At 38.0% G+C, this 25,982-nt stretch overlaps 3 protein-coding genes across 7 annotated transcripts in view; 1 reads left to right on the top strand and 2 right to left on the bottom strand.

Moving 5' to 3' along the window:
* Positions 1-4,530: 4,530 nt before the first annotated feature.
* On the bottom strand, positions 4,531-8,148 carry LOC105462925. 2 transcript variants are annotated; one of them, XM_011709856.1, is made up of 3 exons: positions 5,310-8,148; positions 4,854-5,109; positions 4,531-4,726 (listed from the first exon to the last, which is right to left on the bottom strand). In XM_011709856.1, the coding sequence occupies exons 1-2, from the start codon at positions 5,589-5,591 to the stop codon at positions 4,855-4,857; spliced, it is 537 nt and encodes a 178-aa protein (XP_011708158.1). In that variant the 5' UTR covers positions 5,592-8,148; the 3' UTR covers positions 4,531-4,726; position 4,854. The 2 variants fall into 2 exon arrangements, with proteins under 2 accessions (XP_011708158.1, XP_011708159.1); XM_011709857.1 differs by having other exon boundaries at positions 4,531-4,723.
* An 80-nt stretch (positions 8,149-8,228) lies between these two features.
* LOC105462922 (putative glutamate synthase [NADPH]) overlaps positions 8,229-25,982 on the bottom strand; it is a 32,309-nt gene continuing 14,555 nt past the window's right edge. For 2 of the 4 annotated variants that reach the window (XM_011709846.1, XM_011709845.1), the window contains exons 3-26: positions 25,551-25,681; positions 24,653-24,779; positions 24,424-24,549; positions 23,870-24,013; positions 23,630-23,718; positions 22,709-22,913; positions 22,053-22,213; positions 19,618-19,723; positions 17,732-17,854; positions 17,089-17,091; positions 16,440-16,669; positions 15,993-16,092; positions 15,505-15,839; positions 15,172-15,412; positions 14,923-15,060; positions 14,384-14,569; positions 13,938-14,221; positions 13,050-13,806; positions 12,330-12,664; positions 12,073-12,211; positions 10,965-11,871; positions 10,275-10,672; positions 9,321-10,005; positions 8,229-8,944 (exon numbers count right to left, since the gene is read on the bottom strand). In XM_011709846.1, the coding sequence (XP_011708148.1) occupies positions 8,808-8,944; positions 9,321-10,005; positions 10,275-10,672; positions 10,965-11,871; positions 12,073-12,211; positions 12,330-12,664; positions 13,050-13,806; positions 13,938-14,221; positions 14,384-14,569; positions 14,923-15,060; positions 15,172-15,412; positions 15,505-15,839; positions 15,993-16,092; positions 16,440-16,669; positions 17,089-17,091; positions 17,732-17,854; positions 19,618-19,723; positions 22,053-22,213; positions 22,709-22,913; positions 23,630-23,718; positions 23,870-24,013; positions 24,424-24,549; positions 24,653-24,779; positions 25,551-25,681 (6,087 nt within the window). In that variant the 3' untranslated portion in view covers positions 8,229-8,807. Of the gene's footprint in view, positions 8,945-9,320; positions 10,006-10,274; positions 10,673-10,964; positions 11,872-12,072; positions 12,212-12,329; positions 12,665-13,049; positions 13,807-13,937; positions 14,222-14,383; positions 14,570-14,922; positions 15,061-15,171; positions 15,413-15,504; positions 15,840-15,992; positions 16,093-16,439; positions 16,670-17,088; positions 17,092-17,731; positions 17,855-19,617; positions 19,724-22,052; positions 22,214-22,708; positions 22,914-23,629; positions 23,719-23,869; positions 24,014-24,423; positions 24,550-24,652; positions 24,780-25,550; positions 25,682-25,982 lie in introns of those variants that run through there. The other 2 variants (XM_011709847.1, XM_011709848.1) reach the window with 2 other exon arrangements.
* The window catches only part of LOC105462924 (protein retinal degeneration B), a 61,707-nt gene continuing 51,269 nt past the window's right edge, over positions 15,545-25,982 (top strand). Inside the window, exon 1 of the mRNA XM_011709853.1 lies at positions 15,545-15,629. The gene's annotated coding sequence lies outside the window, so the exon portion shown is untranslated. The remainder of the gene's footprint in view (positions 15,630-25,982) is intronic.

Genomic DNA, 25,982 nt, shown 5'->3' with positions numbered 1-25,982 from the left:
GGGGGGAAGAGGGAGGGTGGAGGGGGAGGGAGAAGCGGTAGCGAAGAGAGAAAGAAAACATCATGAAGAATCGAAACGGTAGTCGTTCAGACGATCCTGCTAAACAGGTAGATCGATATTGACACTTCGACCTGTATTCCGGTCCGTTCGATATATAGCGTCAAACGCGCCTTTTTGTTTATATATTATACGTTCGGCAAACGCGATGTAAACTTCGAGATAGTTAAACTCAACCTCGGAACGTAGAGATTTCTCTCTTTGCTCTCCAGGTAAAACGGTAGGAGAACACGAGATGTGCCACGTAATTTTTAACTTTTGAGAGAGCATTTTTGCAAAATAAAACGAGCGAGCCTGAGATTGCTTCCAAGATTGAGCTTAAAGATCGCGCATGCAGCGTGCGGCTCCGTACCAGATGAGCTTCAATCAGTTTTCTTCAGTTCTCATATCGCAATATCTAAATTTGTTTTACGTAATGTCTAGAAGCATACGAGATTGCAGTTATTAAGCGGAATATATACGCACACGGCACTGTAATTTGTATCTACGGGAAAATGTTATATAATTATACTAATCGGGAACTTGTATCTCTTGTGCTACGAACTTCACGTCGTAAATTGATAGCGCTGTAACTGCTCGTAAAATTGGCGGTAAAAGTAAAACGCTACGAGGAATAAAATCGCAGATCACAAAAAAAAAAATAAGAGGAGCGCTTAAATAGCCCCGAAAGTAATATTCGAGGCAATATTCGGTACATTTGGGCATTCAGCTGGAAACGGGCGAATCCCAGGAAAATCGGAGAAGATTATTACGAGAATTAGTAGAAATGCTTACAGTAGGAATATTAAAATATAAACCGGCGGTTTTAACAGAGAACCAGGAATAATATCGAGAGCAGAATCAAGAGTTGCGTTGTCGTCGGGAATAAAGCTGAGATTAGAATACAACGGTTTTACGTGACTATCAGAATCCAAAGAGGATAATTTAAAATTAAATTCATACATATGAATTTATTTCCTGATTCTCTATAATTACGAATTTAATTATGTATACATATAAAAAGATAAAATGGTAATAAATATTATTTTATACGTAATTCTGAGTGCTGTTCCCGTTTTCATTTTCGTCATTTATGGACTGGTATTAAAACAGAGTGTCACGAATTGTAGAAATTTATATTCATTCATTTTATTTCGTTATATAATCAGAAAAATCGTTTTAGTAGATATATTTAAAAGAACTATTTTATCTTTCTTTAATGTATGCATATTTTATATATGTATATTATTATACATATATTGTATAGATTATAATAAATGTATGTATAGAATTACATACTTTATATATATTTTTTGTATAATTAAAGCTAAAAGAAGAAATGAGCGGAGCGATATACCACGTCACTATCAAGATTATTTTATATCAAAAACAGCTATTAATCATCAGTCATCACGAAGAAATATAAAATAAAATTAATGAATGAAAAAAATATATAAAATGTAATAAAATTAGCATATTTATATAAAATACACATTAACATATAACAAAAAACATATATTTTAAATTTTATTTTTCTACTAGTTACAATAATATTTAGAAAGAAAAAGGAAGAATTTCTTCTTTCTTTCTCTCGCATGCATTTGCATCTCGTAGAAACAGTAAATCTTATTATAACATTGACTGTCAAGCTAATTTCAGCATTAAACTTAATAAATCTGTGTATTATTTTAATACTTTATTGTTTTTTTTAATATGTTACAATAATATAATTTATATATTATATTTTTAACGTTTCTAAATAATTAGCAAAATAATTCTTAATCGGGCAAATAAAATCGTCACTCACAAATAAGTGACGGAACCGTTGCGAATTTTACACGTTATTCAGAGACGAGTGGCAGTTAGAGTGTTAATAGTTCATTTTTCATAGAACCACTCGAGTTTTCTTTGTTATCCGACATTTTGCCTACCGTAGAAGGAAAAGCCTTTGTCCCCGAACGACGCGAAGGTCCCTTCGCCATGATTAGGGTGCCAAAGTGTCTAGGCCCCGCTATGATCGACAGTGGTTTGGTGAGCGCTAGGGCCGGAGGGTTAGGGAGACAAGGGTAGGAAGCGAGCGAACGGTAGAAACGGTGGGGGAGCGCGATGAGGGAACAGTCCATGATGCGAGAGCGACGGGGATGCCGTTACGTGATCGCGTCGCGTGCGACGAGGACGCCCGCTGCTCGTTCGTGGAATATTCCGCTGAACTCTAGAGCCGGGACTGTGCGGGATCGTTTGGTAAAGCGAGGGCGAGGGCAGAGGAGGGAAGAGGGGGACCGTGAGCGAGAGAGAGAGAGGGAGGAGAGGGGGGGAGAGAGAGAGAGAGAGAGAGAGAGAGAGAGAGAGAGAGAGAGAGAGAGACCCGGGGAGTTAATGTCCCACACGGAACTAAACCTAGAGAGATACGAGTCCGCGTTTTGTGAAAACGCTTTCTCCTCGCGTGAGATGCATCGTTGAATAAAAAAAAGGGACTCCTGCATCCCGTGGAAAATACAAAAAAAAAAAACGCATGCCGCGAATCTTGATTTCGTCGTCGTCGGTTGGATTAGTTGTATAGGTTGACGAATTAATGTTTATTACGTATGTCACAATTACAGAGAGCTTAGGAGCGTCGTATTTCTATTGAGTTGAGATATAAATATACGCGAAAATGTTTACCTGTTATCCGTGACAATGAAAACATCACGTCCACATCGTGACGTCTGAGATTTCAATACCGAATTGACTGAATTAAATTACATCAACGACTGCAATTTCTGATCATGACTGACTATAGTCGTGTTGGTGTTGGTATAATTTTATTGACGTTAGATATTCGTTAGATTCTCGTAGTAATATAATTTATCGTCTCTTTTATGTCTTTTTTTCTAATTGAGTAGAAAAACAAAATATATAATATAGATATGTAATTTATATACTTTAATTAGAATTTGAAGCGATCGTTAATCCTTTTTTTTTTTTTCGTTTATGTTAAATTGAGATACGGATCTATCTGGGGTTTAGAAAGCTACCAATGCTGCAGTGTTGCCACAGCTGCACGATTGTACTACTTTTGCTACGTTATTAATCGAAAGATATTTACATTCAATAGATTTCAATAATCTGATATAAATTTGAAAGATCCAGGAATTATTTTTAAAAAGATTCTGCTTTATGGAAACTGATAATTGTTAATTATCTCGTTGCTCGTTCTATTTATTATATGACTGTCCAATTTTGGTATACATAGCTTATCTTTTATCCGCGAAATTACAAAAACTGATAAAATTACATTACTACATTAATAATCTTTCGTTCTAAGATTAAACAAATAAAAAAATTTAGGTCTCTCGATCCTATTACTTCTCGCATGTAAATTACACGCTTGCGCCACGTTTCTCTCGCGCCACGCGGTAATTCGAAATTAATTGTGGCGTTGCACACTTCACTCGTCAGAAATCGATACGCGATGGTCGCGAATTCGAAAGTATCGCGGGCCACAGTTCGTGGGCGCCAAATGAAGTGCCGCGTGGGAATTGAGATATTTAGTAAACCAATTCACGAGAGTATCCGGATATTTTCGTATCTGATGATCGCGCGAAATTTTTTGAACGCGCGCATGCGCAGCCGGAGCCGCAGTGCGACGCGCTTCGCGCGCTCGTTCCGGAGTCGCAGTCGCAGTCCGCGTGCTTCTCGCGTTTGTTTCGCTCGTGGGAGGAAGGAACCTTGGATGCGGGCGCGCATCCGGTTGGAATACCAATTGCAAGTACACGGGTGACCGTCGTGACACGCTAATCGACCGCGATGATAAATCAGCTAATCAAGTCATCATCATTTACCGAGATTGAATGCGGCGTCCTGGTAGAGCGCATGCGCGTCCGCCGGGTCTAAGCGCGTTGTCGAGTGCAGCGGCGACGCTCCGTCGCGGTCGCAGGGTTTCGGTCGCTCCGTAACCACCGCGCGTTCCGCGCGCGTTTACGAGTGCAGAATCGCGCGTACAATACAAGTCGTGCGCCGCGAGTGCCCGCCGGACGATCTGGCGATCACACTGTGACACTGTAGATAAACGCGATGCGACGGTAGATCGGGCACGCTTCTCTCGCGACATCGAAACTGCACGCAGATGGCGCTGCGTGGCGCGGAGCGCGCGTTCGCGCGCGCAGCCGCGACCGCCATGTTGTCTCGTGCCGCGTTCGTTCGGGATCGCGACGGAATCGCGAGATCCGCACGTATTTTGTATATACGTATACGTTTCGTTCCCGTTAAAGTGAACCGCGCACCGCGAATGAGTGTCACGACTGTCGAGCAAAGTATCGGGGATTGATATCACCGCGCGATCCACGTATAATTAGTCGAACAGTCCCGCGATCCGGTTTGTGTACGAGCGCGGAGTGTGTTTCGATGCGGCTGGAGCCGGTGCCGTTTTCCAACCTGAAGTTGATGCGGCAGAAACAGCTACGGTACGCTTCGGTGAGTATAAAAATATTACCTATTTGCATGAGTAATTGCATGTTTATCGTCACCGAGTATTTATTACCGATTGATATGATCATGATTTAACCGATGTTTTTTATTATGCTGCTATTCTGAGCGTCGATCGTCGTCAGGGCACTCATTCCCATTATTTTTTACTCAATTGTCTTAACCAGTATTTAATTGATGGTTCCATGCTAATTGTTCGCCAGCCACATATGCGATTTCCACCCTGCTTTAATTGAATTTATATATTTAGCAATTATCCTCGGTTTGAAAAATAAAACGAAATTATTTAGCATGCATACAGAACGTACGCTATTTGGGACCAAATAATTCCTTTAATCAAACCGCATAATTACTTTAATTACGGATCTTCGTACGTAATCGTCCTTCCCGCAATGTTCCGCTCCTTCCGTGCAGTGCACTTGTCGCGCAGGGCGCTTCGCGAAAACGACGGTTCGACGATTTTTGGCTCGCGATCAATTTCGCTAGTCGACCGTAAACCGTCGGGACGCCTCGAGGTAATCGGGGATGTTTAGCGACTAGCGGCGGTGCCTCATCCGGGACAGGGCATCCGTCGGATATCCCCCGATTATCATACTCCAGATGCACCCACTGAAAACATGATCGATCGTAAGGTATAGCAGTTGCATGACGTGTAATAATGCATCGTTGCACTTCCGACGTTTAACACTCGATTGTCACAATAAGACATATATATGTCATTGTCGAGATGATATCATTTTGAAAAATTTCACAGCAATTTAGGTCCTCCGTTATAATAACATCCGCGAGTTACTTGGATTTACACGAACCTGAAACGCGCGCATCCAGGCCTCGTACGCGCAATTGACAACGAAACCGTAGACCGCTTTCCGAAAATAATTTTCGCAAATCGCGTCCGCGGCCGATCGGACGATCTCCTCGCGGATAAAGCCGACGACATGGCTGGCGTGCTCATCTTCCAATATCTTCTGCCATTTCGCGATTGGAATTCGCGAGGGAGGAGGCAAAAACTCTCCGGCGATTTCAGAGGCAATGCGCGACGCGGGCAATGAATTCGTCGATTCGTTGTTGCGCCGTGAATTCCGCGGCATTACTTCTCTTTTGATCGCTTTCCAGAAACTATTTTGACTCTGATAAAATTCCGAAGTCAACAAAAACTGTATCCATGCGTTTATTTTTAATAAACGAGTGACATCTAGAAAGATCGACTTAAATGAGGAATTTATTGCTAAAGAAATTCACGCAAATAACATATATATAGTGTCATCTTTATTTATGCTAATTTATTTCGCATTGAGGATTATAAGCAGAAACTGTTGTTAGAAAAATATCGAATAATAAGATTTAATAGAATAACAGAATTAATTTTGATAGATTTGAATTTGTCTATGTAAGTTAATCACATTTAACACAGCAGAGTATATCATATGAACACACAAAGTGGGTTAGAAAATTGCTACAAACAAAAGGCCAAAGACGATATATTGCTCGTAACATTCGATATATATTTATTGTCTCAAGATATTGTATGTATTGAAATTTACAAGGCTATCAATAAAAAGATAAATTGCATTAGAAATAAATCGCGTCTAAATATGAACTGTTAACTCCTGCTTCGTTGATAATAAATTACCTTTTAGCGGTAAATTTCTAATTTAAGGCCTAGCTGTAATAGATTTTCTTTTTTGAAACTGCGAACCTTATGGAAAACATGATTACAAGCGTATTAATGCTCTCGTCTTGATAGGACGCGCGTAAAAGTGAAACTGCAGTTTACATAAACGCAATTCTATAGGAATATTTTTAGCTCACGAAAGCGTTAAAGACGATCGATTAAGTTATTTGTCAATAAATTAACCCTTTAACAGAATTCAGACGCAATCAATTTATGATCAAGTTTATGCTTAATCATAATTATAGATGTGCGACTAAGGGGTTAAACGATCGTTTCCTATTTTTGCTTGCAAAAATTCGACTGTGAATTAATTGGCAGAATTATTATTACGGGATTGCAGTGAACGGCATATATATATATATATATATAATGCAAGTGCTACATTGTCCTCATATTGTTTACGTAATAGCATCATCTTTCGCTAATTCGTGTAACTTTCCTCATCGATAACATAAGCAGATCCGCTAGTAATACGCTAGGCAACCTAGGCGAATGCCCAAGAATGCTAAAAATACTTGTAATTGTATACTGAAAATGAACAAAAAGTAAGTGTACTATAAAAGTATTCGTATGCCATTGTTTTATTTTGCGATAGTATCTATTAATTTCGTATCACACATTAAAAAAGAAAGAAGAAACAAATCTCTGCCTGCATATTTTTGTTTATACTTTTAATCTCTAATTAATAATTTGTAGTTTTTTAACAAATTATCCTAGAGCAAATTGTTTCATTAAGTTTCATAATTTTTTTCGGATTTCTTTTTCAGAAAATATGCTGATGATAGAATAATATAAAATCTAAAGGAATATAATCTTCAATTAAAAAAAATATTTTTATACCACACTTCTAAAATAATAAACATTACAAACTATATGTTGTCGGACAGTTTTACGAACAATGCATTAGATAATGATACAACATTGATATCTATATCTAAACATTTTACATGAACGTCTACATTTCTTAGATGTTGAGTTTATTTACTAATGAAATAAAATGAGATTCAGAGAAACAAAGATGATAATGCATGAATATTATTTTATTGTATAACGCTTTACGATCTAGTCATGTTTACATTCTTAACTGCTAATTAAAACGTACAGACGAAAAATGGCGATATACGAATACTTTTTGTACTCACACATAAATTTCGTTAATTATTACAATCGAACGTTTTGTCCCATAAAGGAATAAATTTATAATTGTATAATACAGCAATTGTATTTAAAGTATTTAAACTGCATGTAAGATAATTGAGAATATTTTTGCTTCAATATTTTCTTCGGAGAGCTAAAAAAACGCTAGAATATTTCGTATAGGTGTACTTTATAAATAATGATTTACTGAAACATCTCTCTTCATTTTTATTCTTAAAATAATTGATTTGTAGTTGCATATGTTAAAAAGAACATTTTAGTTGGCAAAGTATACCACCTAATATAAATCCGTATCTGGAGTCACGTAGATCCTGCTACCAGCTCGTTTCGGTATCCTTCCCTCAACATACTCGAAGCTCTAATTCTCTCGCGTATGATTAACTCTAATTGGACGAACGAGATGCTTAAACGATTCCACTACGTTATGGAGAAATTACATTTACTTCCCGTTATTACTCTGATACGGAGAGATTCGCGCCACAAAAATTATCTTACTTCGTTTCTCACTTGATTATCACATCTTCAGATTAAGATCTGAGAATTTTTCGATTCTTAAATCTTCGAATGCTTTTAATCGACCTGCGAGTAATTGAATTCTAAGCTCTTTTATTCCTCGTATTTCCAGTTGTAGCATTATAGCTGATTTTTGAATTTCTGTGTCTACAATAAATGCAACAAATAAGATATGTGATTTAAAAATTCTAAAATTTTAAAAATCATCCTTATTTTCCATTAGATCAATGCTAAATTTTTAGATTATAGAATTATTACATCTGCAAATCGTGAAATTAGATTTTTATCATATAGGAGTTCAAAAAAATTTTTGAAATATAAGATTATTCAATTTTTTTGATAAAATTTTCATTTTTTTAAATTCTTACTTTTCAAAACTTCTTGAAAGAGAAATTTTGAGTTACATATATTTGTAATCCTTTATTTCTTTATATTTTGAAATCTTTAATTTTTGTCTAATCTTTAATATGTGAAAGCCGGAATTTGTTTTTCTAATATTCTCGTTGCTCGACTCTTGAATATTCGATTTTTTGAACCTTAAGACCTAGTTCTTAGATGTCTTAAAATTCGGACACGCGACTTTTCTGATCTTTAGGTTCTCATGATTTTTGGATGTTCAATTCTTTAAATTTCAAATTCATTAATTCCTAGGAGAATTCTCTGATCTCCACATCCTAGAGGCTATAAATCATTGGATTGCTGGAAGTTTGAATCCGTGGATTTCCGAATGTTAACATCCTCTTCTCGGACTCATGGATTTCTGAACTCTACAATTCTAGGCTTGTATCTTCTTGGATTCATGGAACTTTCGAATCCTCGGATCCCGGAGCTCGCATCCTTGGATCTCCAAGGATTCTCCCCTTGCCTTCTAACAGTCGATACGACTCCTTCCTCGCGGTACGCGTGCACGGTGGATCTTTTCTTGTTTTAATTGGAAGACCAACATCCATCGTGAAGGTCTTTAAGCGCTAACGCCGATTATGACACCACCGCTTCCGGGAAGGCCGGTTTCCCCCATCAAGGCCAAATCAACTTCCTTCGCGGCTAACCTGCCTTCTGCGATCGCCCATACCACGAGAGACTGTCCACGTCTGCAATCTATTTTACAAAAATAAATATAATAACAAATATATAATTATTCACGCCCTTGTAATTCATACTTAAATCAATTTCGATAAGTTCGTGCAAAGTACAAGACAGAAAGTTATACCATAAATTAAACATTTAAAATATATATCACAGTTCTAATAAAAATAAACAAGATATAAAATTTATAAAATTTCTAATTTTATAACTTGAATTTATAAATTTATAAAATTTATAAAATTTTTTAAAATTATAATACTAAATTTATAATAAATATATATGAATGATTTTTTTGTTGGCAATAATGATATAAATTAGATTAAAAAAAAAAACAGAATTTTTTCTATAACATATCTAGAGCAATGACATATTATAATTATATACTAACCGCCTGCCGCATATATTTTAGATAAACTAGTACAATATTTCCCGGCTGGAGTCTTGTAGTTTCCTCTTTCGTCCAATTCGGCGTTCACTTCTGTGGCGATGTACTTCTCCGGCCCGAGGAAACCCATGGCGAGTAATACCAGGTCGCACTTGTACACTTTCTCCGAATTTGGTACTTCCTCCATTTTCCATCGACCATTCTCGTCCTTTCGCCAATCCACAGTCACCGTCCTGATGCCACTCACGTGGCCATTTCCGTCATCCAGGAATTCCTTGCTCAGCGTACTGTATCTACGCGGATCACGGCCGAATTTTAGAGACACTTCCTCGTGACCGTAGTCAACTTTGAACACTCGTGGGAATTGAGGCCACGGATTATCTTTGCCCCTCTGGACTGGCGGCTCGGGCAAGATTTCGAAGGTCGTAATTGTCTTCGCGCCCTGACGAAGCGAGGTCGCTATACAATCGCATCCGGTGTCGCCGCCTCCTATGATGACAACGTCCTTGCCCTTGGCTATCAGCCGCATATCCAGGGGCGCTTTGTTACCCATTTGCTTCTTCTGCCAGTGCTCTAGGAAGCTCACGGCAAAATGAATTCCCTCCAGCTGCCGACCTGGAATCGGCAGATCACGCGGCCATGTCGCGCCCGTACATAACATTATCGCGTCGTACTGTTCCTGAAGTTCCTGCAATAACATATATGCGTGAGTGTCGGAGAATTATAATATAAATAAACCAAGAGTACTTTAAATAGCATCATCGTATAAGAAGGAAATAAGAGAGAGGAAATCTGTTAGAGTACATAAATATTATAGAAATGAGAAAATAATTTGTCTTACGAATATATGATGAATATATAAATATATAAATATAAGTAAAAATTTTTTCTGTTATACAATACTTATGACTGTATATATAAGGTTGTAAACAACTGTCATTGAATGCGCTCGCTTACCTGCATTGTAATATCCTTGCCTACATCGACATTCGTTCTGAAGATGATCCCTTCCGCGGCGAGCAGAGAGACTCTTCTCTGTACGACCTGTTTAGACAACTTCATCGTCGGTATGCCATATTGCAGCAACCCGCCGATTCTGTCGTTTCTCTCGAACACGGTCACTGTGTGCCCCGCCTTGTTCAGCTGATGAGCGGCGGCCAATCCCGCGGGACCGGATCCGATCACCGCTACTAACCGCCCGGTTCTTCTGGTCGGCGGATGAGGCACGATCCAACCTTGCTCGAACGCGTGATCGATTATGGCGCACTCGATATTCTTGATCGTTACCGGTGGTTCGGAAATTCCTAGGACGCATGCACCCTCGCAAGGTGCGGGGCAGACCCTTCCAGTGAACTCTAAATTATTTAATTTCAAAGAGTTAAACATACAGTTATCCACATAGTTGATCGATTAAAAATGATATAATAATTGACAGAAAAAAAGAGGAATGAGAAAAAATGTGTCGCTTTCATTAAATAATATTAAATGCAATGGAACGTAGAAATTATAATATATACGAAAAATGAAATTATTATATGTTTAAAAATAAAGTCACGTTAATGGATGGAAAGGAAATGGATTTATACCTCACAAAGTGGGGGAAAAAAAATTTGTATTTAGCAAAGATATTCTCATAAATTGACTCACCAGGGAAATTATTAGTTTGCAACAGTTGATTCAAGGCCTCCTTCCAGTTTTGATGGAATACGAGATCGTTCCACTTAGGAATGATGTTGCCCAACGGGCAACCGTGACTGCTCTGACAGAACGGTACACCGCACTCCATGCACCTTGCAGCTTGCACGCGCAGAGTCTTTCTAACACCCTGGAAATTGTATATCTCATCCCAGTCGACTACGCGCTTCTCGACCGGTCTGTACATGGCCTTCTGCCGTTGATACTTCATGAAGCCCTTGATTTTGTCCAACTTTCGCTGTGCCATGTCCGCGTCCTCTATCGAATCCTCTATATCTTTGATCTTGCCATTCGTCATCTGCGCGTTACCGTTAATCACATTCGGCGTTTCTAGCTTTGCCTCCTCCAGCTGTTTGAGAGCTCGCTGATACTCGTAAGGGAAGACCTTGACGAATCTCGTGGTCGGTTCCGGCCACGTGGCGAGCAAGTCTTGCGCGATCAGCGAGCCGGTCTTCTCGATGAATTCCTCCAGCAGTTGCTTCACATAGGCGATTTCTTCTGGCTTGTTGAGCGGCAGCAGCTCCACCATCTCGGGATTGCACTTGCTCTTGAAAGAGCCGTCGACGTCCAAGACGTACGCGATTCCACCGGACATTCCGGCCGCGAAGTTTCTACCGGTGAGACCCAGGATCAAGGCGCAGCCGCCGGTCATGTATTCGCAACCGTGATCACCCACACCCTCCACCACGACGATCGCCCCGCTGTTACGTACGCTGAATCTCTCGGCAGCGATACCGCGGAAGTAGGCCTTTCCGGAAGTAGCTCCGTAAAGGCAGACATTCCCGACGATTACGTTCGCCTCCGAGTTGAATTCGGAGTCTTTCGGCGGGTATATGACGATTTCACCTCCGCAGAGACCCTGAAAATAGAATTATTTATTTCTTCTGTGCAAGAGAGTATTAAAAATAATTTTAAGTTTTAGTATACATTTTGATATTTATATGTATCAAATATGATACATATAAACACAACAATATGATACAATAACAACTTAAATAGAGCAATATGAAATTATATATAGATTGTCTCAAATTTAAAAGTTTAAAAAACTCGTGCTTACTTTGCCGACATAATCGTTAGCGTCGCCTTCAAGGGTGACATGAATACCCTTCGCCATGAAAGCGCAGAAACTCTGACCCGCAGAGCCTCGCATCTTGATATTAATGCTATTTTCGGGCAATCCAGCCTCTCCAAATCGTCTACGAAGGAATTGCAAGAGAAATAAGAAAGCTCAAATTGTTGCTAAATGATAAAAATTATGTATCAGCTTTGCCTTGCTGATTTTCTCTGTACGAAGAAGAATATTGACATACTTACTTAGCTACATGATAACTCAGCGTCGATCCAAATGCCCTACATTCATTGTTGATGTTCATTTCGATGTCGACTCGAGTGTGTACTCCGTTCAAAACAGGCTTGGCTAGTTCAATTAGTTTATTATCGAGTCTGTTCTCCAACTGGAAGTCTTGCTTTACGGTACCGCCCCTGATATTCACGCCGGGCCTTAAATCTAGCGCGTTTCGCAAGATATTGCTAAGATTCAGGGTCTTGGCTTTCTCAACAGAGATATCGTCTCGTACTTTAAGGAGGTCTGTGCGTCCAATCAGATCTTGGAACTTGCGAATGCCCAAGTTTGCCATATGCGAACGTACCTGCAGAAACGAAAAAATGAATCGAATTAATTTAATATGTATTAAATTAATGTGTTAAAATAATACTTTATATCTAGAAAAATTAAATTGTATTATTTTTATGTATTAAAATTTTTCAGTGTTACCATCTAATTTAATAATATTTTAATAAATGAATTTATTATTTAATTAATATTCTTCATCTAATTTGTTAATATTCTGACTCAATAATAATTAAAACATAATTTTGGGAACAAATAATATTTAAAAGAATGAATAAGAATATTAAAATATTAATAATAATAGACAGTATAACGTATGACATATAGAGAAATCAATCAGAGATAAAATAATTATTACAATAAATGAAAGCTGATAAAATGATAACATTTAAACCTCTTCTTACCTCTTCAGCCAACGCAAAGAAGAAATTGATTACATGCTCCGGCTTGCCCTCGAATTTCTTTCGCAATATCGGATCTTGCGTGGCGATGCCCACTGGGCAAGTGTTCAGGTGGCACTTTCTCATCATTGTGCAGCCCATTGCGATCAGTGGAGCGGTGCTGAAGCCGAATTCGTCCGCACCAAGCAGCGCGGCCACCACGATGTCGAAACCTGTGCGCATCTGGCCGTCCGCCTGGACGATCATGCGCGACCTCAAATTGTTCAGGGTCAGCACCTGATGCGTCTCGGCGATGCCTAATTCCCAAGGCAATCCGGCGGACTTGATGCCGGTCCAGCTGCTGGCGCCAGTGCCGCCGTCGTGGCCGGATATCACCACGTGTTCGGCTTTACCCTTGGCGACGCCGGCAGCGACGACGCCCACCCCGACCTCAGATACGAGTTTGACGGAGATACGGGCGTTCGGATTGGCGCACTTAAGATCGTAAATCAACTCGGCCAGATCCTCGATCGAATAGATGTCGTGATGCGGTGGCGGTGAAATCAAACCGACCCCGGGTACCGAGTGCCTAGTCGCGGCAATCTCCGCGGTGACCTTATAACCGGGCAACTCGCCGCCCTCGCCGGGTTTCGCGCCCTGCGCCATCTTGATCTGCAAGTCGTCTGCGTTCGCCAGGTAACTGGCAGTAACGCCAAAGCGACCACTTGCCACCTGTTTGATGGACGAACGCTTGCTAAACTCCGGGTCCTGATTCAGATATCTGTGGGATAATGATAAACAGATGGTTACAGATAATATTCAATTAATTTATATATGGTAATTAATTATTATTGCAATAATGAGTTCTTAAGCTCATTAAATTCATTATTATGTTTTTCTTCTTTATTATACCTGTCTGCGTTTTCGCCACCTTCGCCGGTGTTCGACTTGCCACCGATGCGGTTCATAGCGATTGCCAGGGTAGCGTGAGCTTCCAGAGAGATACTGCCGAAACTCATCGCGCCGGTCGCGAAGCGTTTCACGATTTCCGATGCGGGTTCCACGTCCGTGATAGCAATCGGATCGCGTAATTTCTTCAGTTCAAGTTGGCCGCGCAGAGTGCAAGCTTTCACCACTTCCATCGTGGTCTTGCGATAATTCTCATAAGCAGGGTTGTTTTTGGACACAACATATTCCTGATGAAGGAAAGACGATTGTAAAAGACAAATCTATTTTACATAGTTATATTTTTTTTTCAGAATAAGAACTTTGCACATAATTACGTTTTCTTACAATAAGTGTAAATTGCCGATATTTATTTTTAAAAGCTATACTGTGTTCGAAATTGTCTTTGTTACCTGTAAGCTAGCGATGCTAGCAGGATCATTAATATGTTTCTCGCCACCGGATCGCCAATGATAAATTCCTGGATTGCGAATGACCAGCAAATCCATTGGTTTGTCCCAGTATGTTATTTGATGTCTCTCGAACGTCTCCTTGCCCAAAATATCGAACGTCACACCACTAATACGAGAATGAGTGCCCTGAAAAATTCGAGTCGGTTTGCAATTAATAAAAAAATTGTTTATGTAATGTGAAAAATAAAATTCGACTAAGATGCATCATACAAAAGTTTGAATCATTAAGTATCATTAATTGGATCCAATTGATAATCATATGCATCTGAAGAACAAAACGATTTTTTTGAAAAAGAATAAATTTATAATTTTTATTTATTTCATGATTATGAATGCCATGTTTAAAAAAATTAAAAGCATTCGATAAATATATATATATATTTTTTTTATTAAAAGCTATTTTTAATGGTAGAATAGATAAATATATTTTACTTACAAAATTTTCGTACTCTTAAGTTATAATATAAAAAAATAAATACTTTGAAACATTTATCGATGACTTCATCGGCCAATCCAACTGCTTCGAATATCTGCGCTCCTTTGTAAGACTGCAAAGTCGAGATTCCCATCTTGGCCATCACTTTCGCGATTCCTCGCTCGGTAGCTTCTGAGTAATTCTGTGGAATTTAAGAGCAATTAAATAATTTTGATTTTTATTTTTCATATTCACACAAAAAGACCTTTTTTTATCATTAACGTCTTCAAACAATAAATTTTGTGAGGCTTACCTTGTAAATAACTTCGTCGGTAAAGGTTTCATCGAAAACGTGATCCGCTCTTAGATTTTTCGCCATCTCAAATACTAAGTAAGGACATATGGCATCCGCTCCGTAGCCAAGTAGCACGCAAATATGATGCACCTCTCGAGCCTCGGCGGTTTCCAATATGAGACCGACCTTCATTCGCTGTCTCTCTTCGATCAAATGATGATGAACAGCGCCCAGCGCTAGCAGGCTGCTTATCGGAACTCTAAAATCAACAAACAGATGTGAATTTTAATCCTTTTTCTTTCAAAATTAATTTAAAATATATCATTATTTTGATTCGCAGGTTGAGCTCACCTTGTCGGACCACCTTGTCGATCGGATAACACGAGCAGCTGATAACCATCCCTAGCGGCCGCATTAGCCTCATTGTTAACGTGATTCAGCGTCTTCAATAATCCGCCAGGCCCGTATTCAATAGGGTAAGTGATGTCGATCACTTTTGTTCTCCAATTGCGATGAGTCGTGTGCTTGAGAACCTCAAGATCATTTAGAGACAATATCGGTTGGGGCAAGAATAGGCGATGCACTTGCGACTCGTTCGGCTCCAGAATGTTACTCTCGGGCCCAATCGGGCAGAGCATCGACATCACGATCTTTTCGCGGAACGGATCGATCGGTGGATTCGTTACCTAGATAAAAATCATAATTAGGAGACGCGTTAACGCACATATTAAACATGGGTAAACTGTATTCAGTTGCGGAACTAATTTCTATAATTTCTTTTTTTCGATTTTCTGTTATATTTTGCATTTTACGTTAACAATAATAAAATTTTTACGTACCTGCGCGAATAATTGCTTAAAGTAATCGTACACCAACGGCTGGAATTCCGACAAGCACGCCAGGGGAGCGTCGTTACCCATAGATCCTAACGCTTCTTTTCTGAAAGAAAATTTTTGTTGTTTGTTAAATATTTATTATTAATTAAAATACCATTATTCACAAAAAATTTAGAACGTATTAAGATAATCGTACAATTATACAATCTTGACTTTACCAAAGGGAAAAAAGATAGATACTTTGATAGATACTTTGATTATAAAACATGAAAATAGAAGTAATATCGAAGTATCATTTAATAATGATACCTTAAATTTATAATAATTTTTTGAATAATTCTTTGAATTTACACAAATCTAGTACTATTTAGTACTAGTAATATTTATTTGTTATTCTATGAAATTTGACACGTGAAATACGACATTGAAAAAATTTATTGAGGTACATACTTAGTTTCCACCATGGGCAGAAGTAGTAAATTGATAGTCTCCAGAGTGTAGCCGTAAAGAGAGAGCCGTTTGTCGCCGCTCCAAACTTTATTCACGGCCGAAACCTCGTTTGCTCCATCGTTGATAGCATTCTTTTTTGCGACAGCCATCTGGGCGGATTGATTATTCTCGATTCCGTTCCCTGCACTATTGTTATGAGCATGTGCAGCACGCAATTCATCGATGGTGATCTGCGTTCAAAAGAGCATTACCAACTACTATAGTTGCCGTAATTACGAACATCGCAAAAATAAAGCTGAAGAGCTGAGTACAGGATTGGACTCGCAAATGAATTACTTTTAGAATTTCTATGGTCGAGCACAAGCAGGTATCAAACCGAGAGTTTTGTTGGCAATCGATTAATTAACAAGTCAGTTAAATATGAAGGGCTAAAGTTAGTAGATGCAGTGAATTTCCATGCAAAATAGAATTGGCTGAGATTTTTTCATAGACACCTCTACTTACTCATTCGTAATATTTCTCTATTATATTTCTACCTACTATACACATACTATAATTTATATTCTTTTTACTGTATTACTACCTCCACCTGTACCATTGTATTAAAAAAAATCAGCACACTCAAAATGGTATGATTAGAACGACTCACCATCTGCATATGCGACGATAACAGCATGAGCAGCAGTGTAAAAAAAAAGTTAGTTTTGCGTTAGAAATTTTTCCTTGCGACGATTTCGATTAATTTTAATGCGATTATTATATTATTATATTTTTCATTAAAACCAATAAAATTACTGATTGTATTAAATATCTCACGAAGAAATAACATTGATACTTGGTGACTTTTGCGTTAGTTGACGGTGTATTAATTAGGTGTATTAATTAATATACATGACGAGGAGAAAAAGCGAAGAGTTATTTAATTTTCAAGTTGGCATGATATGCGATATTATTCTTCATGCAAGCACATTAATTGTAATACAACTTATGTATAAATTATATACAATTAACAATTCAGTTATAACTTATGTATAAAACATAAGCTATATGCAATTTCAAAAATATATAAAACATAAGCTGTATAAAATTTATATTTTGGCATTAAAAAAGCACCGATAGAAAAGCTCGTGAAAAATCAGATGATAAAATCTTTTTAAGTTTTATCTCGAACAATCATCTTTTTAAATGGGATTAAAAATTCAGCCTTATTCTCGAAGTGAATTTTAATCACGATAATGTGACAATGTGATCTCGCGAATTGATCTAGGTTGAGTAAAAATATAATTAGCTACCTGTTCTTTGAGCCATTTGGAATGAGGTCTGCTTCGAGCGATCTGCAACTTCAGCTCGACATCCTGTATGATCCTCTTCTCTTCGGTGTCAACGAGAAGCATCCGGCCGGGCTTCAAGCGACTCTGTAAATAAAAGAGTACACCAATAATCGCCATAGAACGGGTTCGACACGTCGATGATCGACATTCATATGACAGCACTGGATGACGGTCCTACAGCTCTATACAAACCTAGTCCCTAGATGACAAATTATACATCATACATGATACATGATCAAAAAATAAATAAAATACGATATATGTGATTAGCTATTATACATGTATACTAACATACAGCGAGTAGGCATTTGCGGATCGATGACAGTCTGCCCTTACCGACTCCTTGGGATTATCGCTTATCGGATTTACCTTTAATCCTCGAATGTGACATTTCTGCAGTTTTATTAGAGGAACGAAAGAAAGTGCACGCATAAAATATACATTTGAGGATTACCGAATGCTGGATGAAGTCAGGGATGATCGTCTCAATGGCTGGGCATTGATGACCATCGGCCAGTGTAAAGGCAGAGTGCCAGTACATAACATTGTTTCGGCAATATCTGAGATATATAGAATTCGCACAAAGTCATTCGACGAGCGTTGAAATGTAAATTGCTTTATACTTGTCCGCACGGTAGAACTCTATTTATTAGACTCTGCTTATCATACACGAACATCTGTTTCGATGCACTCGATTGATCATACGAGATAAAACATTTCGTTATAGGACTCGATACGGAGACGATACGCTTGTTGCTTCCGACAGGAACGCCAAAATGTAATGAGTAATGTATTTGTTAGACATAGATGAAATACGGTGATAAAAAAAGTGATTTGTGTAGTAAACAAATCGCATGATGGTGCTTGCATCCCAGAACGAAGACGCCCATAGATTTAAGAACCTGGAGGACGCAACATATGTAACCAAGGACGTACATGATCAACGATTTGTATAACCAAAGCCCTCTGGAACTCAAAATTTGCGTAAGCATGCAATTATCAAGCCGTAAATCTGCAAAAACCCCGTGGAATCAACAAGCTACGTTTTTTTCTCTCCTAGCCCTTAGAATTTCACTATCTGGAAAATCTCACTCTTTTTTGTGATCTTCTAACAAAGAGAGTTCTGCCGTTTATCGCCGCCTCCTTTTCTTCCTCCTCTGATAAAAAAGTCAGCGGGAGGTCAACAAAGCGGGTTGTTTTGTGACATAATAATAATAATAATAATAATAATTAGTCGACGAGACAAATGCGAACATGATGGCGAGAAGACGCGTTATAGTCGAAGCTAGATATGCACTTGAGAGTTTCGTTGACACGAGAGTCGCTCTGTCGGAGAGTGTTCTCGAAAATTGATTAAGGCTTTCACTCTCGGCGATCACAACGTTAACGCTGAACAATCCCGACGAGAGTGTAGCTCTCTCGGTGCAGCGAAATTTTCAAGTGACATTAAAAAAATTCAAGGCGGCTTATCGCGCTATTAAACGCGCAAGCAATTGCTTTTGTACAATTGTAATGCGAGCAGGCTCTTTCGTCGCTTCCGTAGAGAGATCCTTGGTCAGAGAGAGAGGGAGAAGGGTCCAACTTCCCCGGGGCAGACGCGAGGGTCTCCTTGGTCGCTCTTCCCTCACTATATAGCTGAAATTGCTGTATATCGGGGAGAAAAGTAGAAAATAGGCGCGGAGATGAGAGAAAAGGGGGCTGAGGGGAAAAGATTGAGCATACAGGGGATTGATTCGTCGGTTAAATCAAAAATCACTGCGAGCTAGCTGTCTCCGCCTCAGACAGAGTGAGAGACACTCCCGTGGGACTCGGCTGGTGCTTGGGATGCGCATATTTCCTTCGTTTACCTTCAGGACTACATTGCTGGGCGGAGTATCATAGACGCCCACTTCGGACGCCATCACCATCATGTTATCCTTAGTGACGTAGAAGCGCGACGGGCGCAGGCCGTTTCTGCCAAACAAAAATTCAAAAAGGTCTTTTGTATTTCACACCACCTCTGTGTCTTGCGCTAGGTATCAGCTGAGTGAACTACATTGCTGTTCGTTCGTTCGCTTGCCTGCCTTCCTGCTGGCTTACTCGCGTTATACTCTCTCTTTCGCTCTCTATATCATCTTTCTTTCGCTCTCTGTCTCTTGGCCTAGGCCCTATTTACCTGCGTTAGCAGCACGTTGGGACAACGATGGACACTTAGTAAATCGTAAACATCGATTCTCACTTCGGCTGTACAGAGCAAGGCAGGGCAAAGGGAAGTCGCACGAAATTTTTCTGTATTTTCTATTTTTTTTCTACTTTGTTTTTATATTTTGCTCGACATATCGTCTTTTATATGTTCAAGTAATCACTTCCAATCTAAATGATTATTATTCATATTTTATAGTAATTTTATATTTATTATTTTATATTGTTGAATACTACTGCTGTGGATATTAAAAAACAACCTAAACAATGAAGTTATATATTTATATTTATTATTATTATAACATTAATAAACCTTGAGATATAAATACCTAATTGAAAATTAGAATGAAATATTATATATAATTAAGAGCAACAGAAAAAAAGCATAAAAAACAAAATATTATTAAAACAGAAATTTGCTTAATTGCTAAATATAATAGGAAAATTAAAATTTTTCAGAAAACTTTCGATAAATAAGAATCAGTTCTAAATTTTTCAGGAAATATCATATTTATGATATTATTATGAGTTCTAAATTTCTTAAGACAGTCAATTAATAGATACTGTTACATTAATTTTTTCTTTCACGCAATTGTTGTTTGTTAATGTAGATCTTTTTACTCCCACATAAAAATAAAATGGCGTCTCGAAACGGAAGCTGTAATAACTTTCCTAAAGCAATTTTTATAAAAATATCCTTACAATAAAATTTATATTTTCTCTAAGAAATATTTTTCGTACGTTTTATTTTGCGTAATGTTTTAAAAATTGGATTCATGGTTGAAGGGTGTTTATATCCCCCCCGTTCGATTGCACGACTTCCCTCTGCCTTAGAAATCCATGTTTACCTGTACCCGAGTATATCTCTACGTGTGCACCGTTCTCATGTATTTCGTGAGCACCGTTAATCCTGCTGAATGCGTCTTGCAAAGCGTAGGCAATACGCCCACGTAGCCTAGCATTCATTCTTCGCGGCTCCCCTAACAAACGACACCGCAGAGTCCTTTCGTTCGGCTCGTTTCTCTTTCAATAAGGATTTTTCTTCAACACTTTGAATTCCACTTCAAATCAATTCTTTGCTTCTCTGCACTATATTTATTTTTGAGCCATATTTCGAGGAACTTCCCAATAACAAATAACGAGGAAGTATATTTTCCTTTCAATTTGTAATAAAATTACGAGATAAAATATAGCGATAGAAAATTAAAAAGTAATACCTGCTATAATATTGCAGGAATGCTGCAAAGAATTAATTGGATCACGTGACTTTAAATTTTTAATTTAATTAATGTTTATTCTTAGCTGTCAACGCGGAGTTTAGTTTCATCGTTATGAAACATTTTACTTTATTTTGCTCTTTGCAAATTAGATTAGATATATATAATCTTAATTAAATATTTTAGATGTTATATTTTTCTTTATATGCTCTGAATACTGAAATACTTACAAAGATACTTGCGACACTGTGATATTAATTCGCTATTGCATGGAATTATTTTAATGCAAAGAATTCACTTACTTACCTGTGCAGCTTCCAGTAAATTTGTGTGAATTCTCTCTAATGGTTTTCGGGAGTCATATGTAATAGCGAATTAACACACATTCACGTTTCGTATTTTTTTCGACACATCGACAGTTAAGAATTTAACTTATCGCCGCATTTATTCCTCGTTTTAACAATATGATATCTCTCAGTTTATAAATTTTAGAAATTTTTTAACTAATATGTAAGCCAACGAATGTATCACGTCGTTAATGTTGATAGTAATAATTCCTCTTCGCCAATCTTAAAAGAAACAATAATATTAGGAAGAAAATTTATACGAGATATTTATATTTAACATTAAAACATTTTGAATTACAAAATGCGGTATGTGTAATGTCAGCGCGACTAGATTCAAAGTGTCGAAAATCAATGGGAGCCAAAGATCCAAGAACCCGCACAACCCGCGAATCATTTTCGATCCGAGAAGTCGCAGACTAATGGATCTATGGATATAAAATGTGGCAAAGGTTACCAGATAGCACGAACGAGAGGGAAGTGGAGCCTACGTAAAAACGTATCATAAACAAGACGTAACGAGAGATAGAAAATTTCTACCTGTCCAAGATAGCGCCGACGTAGCGGCCGTCGGTGAAGGTGAGAAGAGCCGGGCCGTCCCAGGGTTCCATGGCGCACGCCGCCCAGTGGTAGAAGTCCCGCTTTTCAGTGGCCATTGTCAAGTCATTCTGCCAAGCCTCTGGTACCATCGTCAAGACAGCCTGTATTCAGTAACGAGTAAGTTTCAAGTGTTTGTTCGAGGATCGAGATTCTTGAAATTGAGAAACGAAGGAATCGCGTAATGCGAGGTAGCGTTTAGACTCTGCGTATTCAAAGATCAGCGGCGTTTTAGATCTTTGAAAGCAGAGACAAGGATTTTGAAAAGAGAAATTAAAGTGCATTCAGCAAAAGCAGAAGAGAGCCCTTTAAAACTAAGGATCTACGAAATCAAAGATTGAGGAAATTTAACGGAATCAAAGATTGAGGAATATTACGAAAAATTTAACGGTATCAAAAAGAATTCCTAGTTTATCTAAATTTGCGAAATTTTTTAATGATATTTTTTTTAAATAAATATCTTCGAGATTAATAATTCACAAAATTGTGAAATCAATTTTATGAGAATCAATTATGAGAATTTACAGCAATATTTTATATTCTAATACATTAGACGACGTTTCTGATATTCATTGATGATCTCGTAACGTAAAATTTACCTCGGGCAAGGAGCGTTGTCCTGCCATCACCAAGAACTCGAGCACACAGTCTGCCGATCCAGAGTCAGAGAGATTCGGCTCTACAACTGGATAGAGCAATTTTAGCTGGTCGCCGTATATTTGGCTGCTCATCACGCCCTCCCGCGCCTTCATGAAGTTCACATTGCCGCGCAGGGTATTAATTTCACCGTTGTGAGCAAGTAAGCTATGGACAAACGTCGCACGTTATATCGATGTCCGCTGTTTGAGATTTTGAAATGGAAACCTGCGGAACCTACGATTAAATTACGATAGAACTTTTATCGCTATAATGCAGAACTATCGAACTGCGAAAGCAGTGTTTTGCAGGGTGTTGCCTATAAAACAAATACGAATTATGGATCTTCAATTACCGAAAGATAATCGGAAGAAAAATTGTACAAGGCAAATACGCAGAAAAATTGCTCAAGGCAAAGAGGTGTCACAACGAAGCAAGTAATAAGTTATTACGTTAACCTTGTTCGATAAGAGCATAAAATACAGTCTTTTAGTTATTTATAGGATAATAAGTACTTTAGTTTTGTAACGGTCGTGAAGAAAGGTTGAAAAAATTTGAATAGTTCTATTTGTATTTTATCAGCTTTTTCTTATAATTTCATTTACTTAAAAAAAAAACGTAACGTAATTGCCAAGTAATAGCAGTTTCGTATATCTTTTAAGTAATATCATCAAACAATTACGCAATGAAAGGTAGTTCGTGAACATTTTTTTCGGAATTTTTTAATTATTTATTTTCATTTTTTTATCGAGAAATAATCAAAATACGAAATTGAATATTTTCTCGTTTCTAACCCACATATTAAAAGAGATGAATTAGCTTTTTGGAAATGATCACTTTTAATATCATCTTGATATTTGTGGAATTTTTATATAGCATCTTACCGTAAAGGATGCGCTCTTTCCCAACTCGGAAAAGTATTTGTGGAGAACCGTGTGTGTACCAGTGCCAGATAGGTCTCGAATTTCGGTGACTGATATGAAAGGAAAAAAAAATTTTTTATATAATGTTATATTATTGTTCCCACGATGGCATACATGATACATTTTACGTAAGACTTCCGAGATAAGAGCGGCAATTTTCTGAGGAAAAAAAAACACAGTACAAAAATAACTTGGACTCACCTTCAAGTCCGTGAAATACAGCCATAACTGATCAGCGGTGAGCTGACCTTTGTAGACGACCGTCTTCAACGACAACGAGCAAATGTAATATCGCAATTCCGGCCGCCGGATTGAATGCGACGATCTCTTTCTCAGCACGAAAATCTGCCAACCAGAATGCGATCGATACGTAAGAACGTGTAATTTATGATGGATCGAAACGAAGGGTTCGTGATGTGCGCTTTAACCTTGAAAATCGTGACTATCTGCGACGAAACCGAGTTCTAATTTTATAAATTGGCAAAGTCGTTTAATGCCAAGTCGTTTAAGCCGGTATACCGCGTGCAACTTTGGATTCATTAATAATTAATTCTTGGAGAGCCTTCCAAAACAGGTTCCAAAAACAACGCGTACGGAAATGTTAATTATCAATCAACGTATATATTTTTTTATAATAATAGTTTAAAATAAGTTTATATTTCGATCTTAGCATAAAGCTAGAAAGAGGTACGACGAAACTGCCAAACCAGAACTAATTGACTTCACAACTCGACTTTAGGGATTAGGCAAATTACCTGTCGTTTAAGCGTTTCCGCATCTTGATCGCCGGTAACGAACACTTGTCGCATGTACGGCTCGCACTTCTTCGCCACTTGGCCAATCTGGGTGCTGTCGGTGGGAACATTACGCCAACACAGCACCTACGAAACACGCGATCTCGAGAATATGCCAGATAGCGTACTCAATGCAAGTACAACGCGATAATTTAACCATTGAAATCAACAAATAACAATAATATCGTACTTTTAAGTTGCACTCCTTAGCTAGCTTCTCGAACGCGGCTTCTGCTTCTTTATGGGTGTTCTTATCGAGGAATAAGATACCGGTCGCGTATCGTCCGAACTCGGGTAGTTGAATATTTTGCTGTTGGCTGTAACACGAAAAGTAACCTACAATTAGTAAGACTGAATTAATTCACATTTGAATGAATCGATTCCAAGAGAATTAGCGATTTGTAGTTTCTACAAATTGAAACCAGTACAAGGATTTAGAAAAATTAAATCCTTGTCATCATTTATGATTTAGAGAAAATCTCAGGTCCGAGACCTGTCAAAACAAAGATCTGTGACGAAAGATTTGTAGAACTGTGCCAAGGATCAAATCATATTATCATATATGAGTTTCAAAGAAATAATGAATGTAATTCTAAAAGTTCAGGGACAATGTTCTGTAGATTTGAAGAAATTTCTATGAGGATGCTAATTTAGAAATGAAATATTTGTGAAACGAACGATTTATGAATCATAGAAATTATATTTAATTGCCCTGCCAACTGCACTCAAGTATTTATAAATTTATAAAATGTTTTCAATCTTTAATATTCGATATAAAAATCTTGAATAAAAAATGCAAAGATATTAAAATCAAAATTAATACAATGATAATCGAAACAAAACGTGACCTGAGATTTTCATAATCACGATCTATATAATTAAATATAAAATTCGGAATGAACTGAAATTCAACTTTTACTTCAATCAGATAGTATGTAGCGTCAAATGTGGCAGAAGTATTTGGCTTGGGCGATTAAATTGGATATCTCGCGAGTACATACATCGGAAATTATAAAGGTTTCAGAAACTAGAGAGACTCTATCTTGTCAACAAATAAGATTTATAGTGTCGCTGGGTCGCTCTCTTACCGAATTTCATTGGCATAGTAATCGTGCGGTATTGCGCAAAGCACACCGGCACCGTCACCAGTGTCATTATCACAGGCGCATGCCCCTCTATGATTCATTCGCGCCGACAGTATCTGAGCATCTCGAATGATCTGAAATTCGTAGATAACGGCCATAAATATGAGAGAATCGGTACAGCGTTTCTTATCGTCGCGCAAGAAAAAAAGGACCGCAAAATTGTAATTCACACATTATCAATGAGTCGTTTATCTTCTGAGGTGGAGGTCTCTTGTTTCTTTCTCAGATAGATATATGCCATTAAGTTACATTCTCGTTTATCTAATCGCTCTTGTGTATATTTCAATCGGCGCTTATCGTTAAAATTATGCGCAGTTCTAAGGTTTTGCGATTTTAATTCGATGTTATATAATAATCATAAATTTTTTTTCTGCA

The sequence above is a fragment of the Wasmannia auropunctata genome, unplaced genomic scaffold, assembly GCF_000956235.1.
Source record: "Wasmannia auropunctata unplaced genomic scaffold, wasmannia.A_1.0 LD336092.1, whole genome shotgun sequence".
NCBI lineage: Eukaryota > Metazoa > Arthropoda > Insecta > Hymenoptera > Formicidae > Wasmannia > Wasmannia auropunctata.
The sequence above is the reverse complement of the archived record's forward strand: the minus strand, read 5'-3'. Positions and strand labels throughout refer to the sequence as shown.

What these genes read in the sequence shown, in the direction of transcription:
- LOC105462925 (XM_011709856.1), bottom strand. Translation starts at nt 5,591, where the DNA reads ATGCCGCGGAATTCACGGCGCAACAACGAATCGACGAATTCATTGCCC. An exon ending in CCTGGATGCGCGCGTTTCAG is followed by an intron (nt 5,110 to 5,309) that starts GTTCGTGTAAAT and finishes TCATGTTTTCAG; the next exon opens with TGGGTGCATCTGGAGTATGA.